General features: G+C 38.3%; 1 protein-coding gene across 1 annotated transcript in view; it reads left to right on the forward strand.

Moving 5' to 3' along the window:
• LOC101855936 overlaps positions 1-8836 on the forward strand; it is a gene marked incomplete in the record, with an annotated part of 39216 nt that overhangs the window by 21500 nt on the left and 8880 nt on the right. The window contains 2 exon segments of the mRNA XM_005094842.3: positions 34-162; positions 3034-3088. Coding sequence (XP_005094899.2) covers positions 34-162; positions 3034-3088 — 184 coding nt within the window.

Raw genomic sequence — 8836 nt, forward strand, 5'->3', positions numbered from 1 at the left:
CCACACACACACACACTTTAATTTGGCCCTCAGACAGAACAAGGTACTAGTCAAGAACTCACCAGGGGTCCCCTCCATGAGCTCTCTGAAGTTGTTCATGAAGTTGGTCCACAAGATGATGCTAGCTCCTTCATCCGATTTCTGGATCTTTTGCAATCAAAGGTTGGTATACAGTATAGTATAAAGCCTACAGAGAGGGGTAGAGTCTGCTTCAAGTAAAATCTGTGAGACTGCCGGATTTTCCAGGGTATAGCCATGCTTTTAGTTTAGTAGAGAGATTGCGCAAAGTCAAAGAAGGAAAAAGTCGGGGTTTCTATTTCAATTTTCTTTCGTTTGGTTTAACTGTGTTTGTCAAACTCCACTTACTCACACCTGTGGCGTCGTGGCTTAGTGCCTAGGCCCTCACACTCACAACTGTAAGGTCGTTGGTTCGAATCCCGTCAGGGGCCCGACGTTGTGTCCCCTTGGGAAATGCACTTTACATGAATTTTCCTCACTTCACCCAGGTGGGAATGGGTACCCAGCTATAGACAGTGAAAGAGCTTGTCGGTTTGTTAGCGTTTGAGTGCTTAATTAAGCAACTGTTTCACTGTACGCGTCCTGGGAAGCTGAGAATGTTTATGTGTTCTGTGGTCTGATGGGGTAATGGTGTAAGGAAAGCGCATAGGGCTTTCTGTTGAGCGGGGATATGCGCTATACAAATGCTACATGTATTTATTATTATTATTAACACTTTTACCTAGTATGAGTTCATATGTGTGTGTGCCTGGAGAAAGGTCCCGCTTGCCGGACATTTTGGATAGTAAAATGAGGGCATGTGAATGTAGCTAATTCAATGTTGATTTTAAAAAAAATTCAATTTCATGTATCTTGAGTAGTTTTTAAAGAGGCTACATATTGTAATATATACGGTTTATAAACAAAGTTTGGAGGAAGACCCAATTTCTAGCACATTTTTGACTCGCAAATTTCACACATGGTATATATGTGTGTGTGTGCCTGGAGTAAGGTCCCATTTGCCGAAGCTATTTTTGAGCAATGGGGTGAAAAGGTCAAAAAGCCGTAGCTGGTCAGAAATTTAGATCCATTAAGCAAGAAAACACACATTAAACATTAACAGTTTCTTGATAACATATTGAAAGGATTTTTATAATATTTTAAGTCTAAATAATTTTAGGGGTTTTTTTGTAACATGTTGTACTTTTCCAAAGGTTAATATATTATGTTAAATATAATAGGAAGTCTACTTTGCTTTGTTTTTTGGGTTTTTTGGGGGGAGGGGGGCGTCACCAGGTTATACCATTTTTCCTCCTCTTTTGTCTCTGTCAATTGATCTTGTGTTTTCCCAGCACAGTTTATTGATGTGCCTTGGTGCTCATCTAAAAAATAGATTTAGACTATGAAAATAGTTAAGGCCTACAACTACAAACGAAGAAAGAAAAAACATTTGGGGGGAATATTGAAGGAAATATAAAGGTCTAATACTAATAGGCTTATAGGTCTATATATAATTTATTCTAATGGTAATGGGTAGAGGCTTCATGTACTCATGTTGTTGAATGGTTATGGTTTGGGGTTGAGAAAAGAACACTAACAATGACAATTGCTACATACGATTAAGGCCATCTGCTGGTGAAATTTCTAAAAATCCACCTTTTCTAAATATAGCAGCTGCGATATACATGTATTTATATTAGTCAGACATCAAAGAATAAATTCAAGTAATTATTTATTATTATAAGCACATAGTAACCATGGTAACCAAGCAAACGTCCGCCATATTGGATAATTTAATCAAATTTCAAAAGCTATCTTCTCTCTTATTTTTTGTCCGCTGGCTTTCATTTTTAGTAAGTACAAACTACAACACCTATGTAATAAACAAATAACGCCAGATTTGTATTATTACGATTATGAAAGTAATTATTTACTTTGGAAATATGTATTACAGACAAATAGCATAAAACCCTCAAAACTCCCTACAAAAACAGTGATTGTAACTTTATTTTCTTATTATGCTAGAAAAAGGCTCTATTTCAGTAAAGGGACGCACATTGTGTTAAACAATTTAGCCATTCAGATGAAAAATAATGGAGCTGACGTAATTTGAAGTCGGAAAAATAAATATTTCTGTCCCCGTAATTTTATGCACCCCGCATAATTTAGCAAAATTTGACCATTTTTTGCATAATTTCTGATTATTTTCCTTTATCATTCTTTGTTAAAAAATTAACAGAATCGCATAATTTCATATTTTTGGGCTCAGTTTGCATAATTTCAGAATTTTCCTTGCATAAAACGACGGGGGCAGATATTTGAAAAAACTGAAGAAAATATTTTAAAATTGACAGAAGACCCAAAATTGCAAATTATTTTTAAAAACCCATTTTTGCATGACTTCTAAACATAATTGATTGAAATGGCCGCTGGAAACTTCGGGGGAAATGGATGTAAGTTTCAAAAATGGATTTAAAAATTGCATGGATGGTCAAACTGGGTAAAAATGGGGGAAATTTTACTCACAGATGGCCTTAAGAGGTGGGGAAAAAGCAAGTCAGCAAAACAGACAGAAACAGAAGAGTATGAATCAATGCATCTCAACTTCCCTTCATTTTCCACTACTACAGAAAATCTGCATAATTCACGAAGAAATTTTCTGATCCCATGAAGTTTGTAGTAATGTGTTTCTCCCATGAAGTTTGTAGTAATGTGTTTCTCCCATGAAGTTTGTAGTAATGTGTTTCTCCCATGAAGTTTGTAGTAATGTGTTTCTCCCATGAAGTTTGTAGTGTAGACAGGGTTTTACTCTTCACAAGCTGATGTGGGGAAGAATGTCTGCGTGCCAGTTACCGGTAATATTATGTAGAATTTCCATGGGTTGAGTACTAGGCAGGCTATTTAACAGTATAAATATACATGAATGAATGACATAAAACAAAATTCCTGGTCTATCACTCTGAGTGGCTGAGGTAATGATCCTATAAATACTAGTAGTATAATTTATCATAATAATTTCTGCTTGTGTTCACATAGGGTTCAAGTGAGTACTCTGCAGAGAACAACAAGGCAATAACCCAGTCCTGTGCTGGTAAGTAGACTCAACACCTCACCTCCTTAAAATCTTATAAAGTTCTTCTATCTGACATTTTTGGCCATTTTGAGTTGCCAAGACCATGAGGTCAGAAACCAAATGGTCTATCTGCTCTGTCAAAATCGTAAGATTATTCGGAGTGGTTATCAAGATTTATTCAAAATATTATATTCGAAAAAGCTTGACCTGTGAAACTTACATTTTTTAAAGTCAAATTTCTCAGGGGGGCTCTCGTGGCCTAGAGGTTAAGGTGTTGGCCTCTCATTCAAAGGTCCCGGGTTCGAATCCGGGTAGCGACCAAAAAATTTTCTTCTCTAAAATTGTCTCCTTTCACCTCCTTTCCTGCTCTCTAGCATTGTTCTGTTGTCTGCTTTCATTTCCACTTTCTGCCCCCCACCCCCTCACCTCCTTTGCCCCCTCCTCTGGGCTCCTGACTCTTTCTGCAGCCTTTCTACTGCTACTCCTTGGCTCCTCCTAACTGCTGTCTTTCTGCCACACCCCTGATCTTCTGGTAGGAAAGATCTACACCTAGCCTTCTCGGACAAGGGCGAAAAATCTCGGAGGGCCCGTGTGCAAGTTGCGCACGTTAAAGATCCCTTGGTGGTCTAAAATCGATAAGAGTAGGCTTCGGCCGCCACCCGGGCAAAATTCAAAATTTCCTACCAACGAAAAAGTATTAGGTGTGTCCCGCGCGCTCATATGACCTTATGCAGTTGCGAGCGCCGTAAAACCCTATACTAAACAAACAAAAACAAACAAATTTCTCAAAACTAGGTACTGTGCAGATATAACTTTTTAACTCTAAAAGGTAGCTACCTGTTTTGACTCTTAGTTAAGTTAGCATTAGTCTTATTCTGCTGTGGGTTAGCAGGGTCTTGGGACCAGTGTCTGTGGTGTAGTGGCTAGGATTAGGAGCTTCCCCACTGCCTGCAGATTTATTTATGAGATTCCTGTGTGTGAAGAATTTTTCAGGAGCATCTCTGTCACTGTCTTTCTGCTGTGATATTGTTGTATCCCTCTTAACCTCGGTTAGTCTTAACACTTGTCAGGCGAGTTCAAAGCAGCCCGCCTCCAAAACAGTCTGAATTGTTTCAGTGAGGGCGCTAAAAAACACGAACAATTTAAAAAAAATTTTGAGGACTTGAGGATTAGACACTTCGTCGGCCCAGAGTACAAGTGTCGTATGTCCACTTTTCATGAAATTTGAGATAAGACCACTCATGCACTCAAATTCCTATGTATTGTGTCTCCAATAAAAGTATGAAGCCTCTAAGTACTGTATTTGTTGAGATATCCAGAACCCACGTGTCGCATGACCAAAGCAGATTAAAAAAGAAGAGAGTACAACTGTCGGAACTCCATAAGCATTAATTTCGATACATTTTGTTTTGTCACAACTCCATTTGAGCCAATGGGATGAGAGAGTGCCGTCACGTGATTTTGTGGGCAAAGCAAAATAACGTCGTCTAGAAGAGGACGGTTCAACCGTCAAGAGGTCCTAAAAGCGCATGTTCATTGAATTTGAAAGAGTAGTCTATTTTGATGAGTATATATATATATATATATATATATATATATACGTGTGTGTGTGTATCACTGTAGTGTAAGCTCTAGACCACGAGAGCCCCCGCCTCCTATAGTAACACGTAATAGTGGGAAGCAAGACCGACTAAACTTCAAATTAACTCGGACAAAAACTTAAACTTAAAAGAGAAAAATAGTAACATAGGCCACAGAACAGAGTTGCTCTTGTCTTACTCTTTTCACAGTTGTGAGAATATAAATGCACCTGTGAAGTGAAAACAAACTCATAGACAGAGAACACATTTTTTTTAAAATTACTTATTACTCCAAAATTTACAAACAGTTAATACATGTACATGTAGGTTTGGAACGTTCTTCTTCTTTCACTTTGACCTGCAGTTTCTATTTCCATCTGTCAAATATTTTTTAATGTTTTGATTTGATACAGCATTGCGCCTATTTTGTCATGAGGCAGTTTTCCTTTGTAACAACCGAGCACTCTAAGAGAGGAAAAGGTGGAGGTGGTGAGGAAAAGACGAGCAGCCTAGCTACATATTCCTGTGTGATTCTTTGTTCATGAGGAACGCCATATATCAAAACAGATTCGCTATTGGGAATGTAATGAATAGCTGGAGTCAGGGGAGACTTCAGGAAAAAAATATTAGGGCCTTTTAGTTTCACTCTGAAAAACAATAGGGGCCTAAAATTAGCACAACGGTTGGGTTTATAATTGTGCTTATCAGGGGCAGCTCGTGGGGCTAAAAAGTGGACGTGCACAATAATAATTAAGCTATTGCATGCTGAAGATAGTCAAGGGCATAGTAAATGAAACGGTGTATAATTTTAGGATATTTGTGTTGGTGAGGGAGGGCCTCGTGCTTTTATTTTCATTCTTTTTACTTGTCGCTTTGATTTCTATTGCTAAATTTGTTTGTTAGCTAAACTTCAATTTCGTTCATCCTGTAATGGAACTGAACACTCAAGTAATAACTTTCACTACTCCACTACAAAATCATTCAAACGCACAACTCATAGGACGGTCACGTTCACCTCCCTCAGGTTCACGGTCACAGAGTCACTTAAAATAGTGGCAAGACAAACAATGAACCAATCACAATTCACTTGAGCACTCCGCTGGATTGCTCCGGGGCTTACATAATATTGGCAAAGAATAGCATGGGGTCTTTCGTGTTTATTTTTAGACTGCCTGCTGTGGGCTATGTTTCGGCACTATTCGGCAGGAGCACATTTGAGATGTGCCGTCTTATTAATATTAATGTACAGCCAAACTCGCTACGAGTGTCGTCATCGCTTGGGTTATCCCCAAGAGCGATTTATAGGTCAGGTTACACTATTGAATGTCCTTTTCTGTTTAGCTAAAGCGTGTGGACTTTGGCATGTCATAGTAGATGTTTTACGGCGCTATAGACATAGAAAGGACAGTTATGGCACCAGTGAGGACCTTGTTTTGATATAATGTTTGGCTATTTTTTGTTTCCGGTTTCTTTTATATATTTTATTATGGTGGGAGTTTTACGTAAGGGGCTATTCAAATACAATCTTAAACCTTTTTGGGGACTTTTTTTATCCCCCCCCCCCCTTCTTACACAATTTTCTTACATTGGGCCATACACCCCCCCCCCCCCCCCCCCCGGTAATATTACATTGTTCGCTTATAATGATAAAAGTAATATGACATTTATATCGCGCAAATCCGTAAAAAAATCATTGCTCTAAGCGCATTGCATAATATTCATGAAATACATGCATACACACATACATGTACGTAATAATATATGCACTAAACAATAATAGGTGTCACGAAAAGGTGGGATCAAGCGCTCGTCAGTTTTGATTTTGAGGCATACAGAGTTATTGACACCATCTTAAAGCCTGTGCATTTTGCCTTCCTTTTGATGAAAACAATATTCATCTATGCTGAATAGAAGTCGAAATATTTGTGATTTAAGGAGGTGGAGTCACCTGATTTCAGAGGTAAATTTAGTGAGAAAACGGCTGCCAAAGTTTGATAACTTCAATAGCTTGAGAGCCTTTAAAACTGAAAAATCACAAATTTTGTGAATGTCATGAACGTTTTTCAGTATGGACGTAAAAGGTGTTTAGCGCGAAATAAAATTCAATAAAAGTTCCCAAACCTGCAGGAAAAAGCCTTTTTTTTTTATAACTTTCATTATTTTGACGAGCGCCTGATTTCACCACGCTGCCTCAAAATTAGAGTAAATCATTCAAGGAAAATATTGCATACACACTCTTTCTTACTAATGAAAAGGGAAAAATTGAGACTCATGTCTATGACAAAAGCGCTTTAATTAAAAAAACAAAACAAGTTACAGTGGAATTCTGAAAGTCAACACCCCGGACAGAAAAAAAAAGTGTTGACTTTGAGCAAGGTCGACTTTATCCATTGTACTATAACATGTACTGCCATTGTAAATTGAAGATGACAGCTTCAAAATTACAAAGTACCTGGTAATAAACAAGATGTAATCTCAATTTCAGGGAGTATAATTCTGAAGTTGTCACCAAAACAATAGATAATGAAAGAACTTTTTCTCTGAATATCTCGCCCAAAAATTGTTCTAGAATGCTGTAATTTGGAACAGACATAATTCATTCAAAAGGAATCTGTTTGATATAAAATCGACGAAGAAAAAACATGTTTTGAAAATGGAAACGGCTAAAAGAAAAAAGCACACAAAAACGCAAAGTTCACCAATGTTAAAAAATCTTGTAATGGAAGTCGTGAAAAGATTAGTTGACCTTTTTCTTTATTTTCTCTTTGACATTAATTCTCCTTCCCTGTGACATTTAAACAATATTTAATTTCTTTTACAGAGTTTTAAAAAACCTAATGATTTCATTCTGAAATTCTTAGAAGCAGTGCTCCACATTCCCTCCTTAGGACTCGACACAATTTTAACGCGTCGTTCGAAATGTTCAGTGGCGCCCTAACATAAGGACCTGCTAAACCATGAGTTCTTAAAGCCACATTCACTGTACATGTTCACTAAGAAGTGGCTTTTAGAGACAATAGAGTGAGGTGCCCAATAGACAGCATTTTTGGAGTTAACATATCCTCCAGGGTGAAAAAGGGCTTTGCTCTAAACCAAATGGCATCGAGGAAATGATCCCTCTATACAAGACAATCAAGGAATCATGAGCACATTGCCATGCTCTGATCCATGTCACCTCGGCCTAGCGAAGATGAACATGGTATAGTCGAAGATTAAGATCTGCCATGAGAATGCAGATTGTTGATGTGTAGGAAAGTCCTAGCTGCAGATCATCCACGGACAGACGTCTCATGGGACTCAGCTACTGAAATCTTCACTCTGGTGACGTTTAAAGGGCCGCGCAAGGTGCGCGTTCAACCTCAAGTGGTCATTTTAAAAAGAACTTTTTAGTCCTGATGCGCTATAGAACCAAACTGACGGAACTTCTCTACTTAAGACGCCAAAGGTCTTGTGGGCACCTAAGCATTCTCTCCATGCCGTGCGCAGAACTTACGAAATGTCAGGGATGGTGAGTATGTGGAGAGGTAATGCTCAATACAAAAAGCTCCCTGCTCTTTACTAAACTTAACCATGATCTAAGCAGGCAAACGAAATTTGGGAAAAATAGTATCTGCAGACGTCTGTTGACTTGTTAGACAGCTGTAGCTTGCCACATGGCGCGATTGTTGCAACTTTTAGAGGTAGGCCCAATGCAAACTGGTGCGTCATCCTATGAAAACGGCGACAAGGTTGCAAATGGGTTGTTTTCTTAATGTGCTATATAGAGCAAAACAATTCAATGTACTTATCTAAAATAGATATCAGACAAATTCCTTTTGGCTTCCAAACGTTAAGTTCAAATTTGAAAGGTAAAACTTCAGTATGGAGGAAGATATTTACAAAACAAGTTGGAAAGTTTTTTTGGGACCACCCTGTATGTAATTGGAGGTGTGTACACCATTTGCTCAGGCGAAATATCTCTTCTTGAATGAATTCATCTTAGGTAACCCCAAATTGTTGACTTTACACAAGGTTAACACTCAAGCGGTTGACTGTATCAGAAACACAATTACTTAAAGGTTTAGCTTATTTAGGCCACAGGTGTGGCCTAAATAATGTAAGGGAGGGGGGTTTAGCTTATTTAGGCCACAGGTGTGGCCTAAATAAGGTAATCTTGTCTTACTCTTTTCACAGTTGTGAGAATATA

The sequence above is a fragment of the Aplysia californica genome, unplaced genomic scaffold (genome assembly GCF_000002075.1).
Source record: "Aplysia californica isolate F4 #8 unplaced genomic scaffold, AplCal3.0 scaffold00090, whole genome shotgun sequence".
Taxonomy (NCBI): domain Eukaryota; kingdom Metazoa; phylum Mollusca; class Gastropoda; order Aplysiida; family Aplysiidae; genus Aplysia; species Aplysia californica.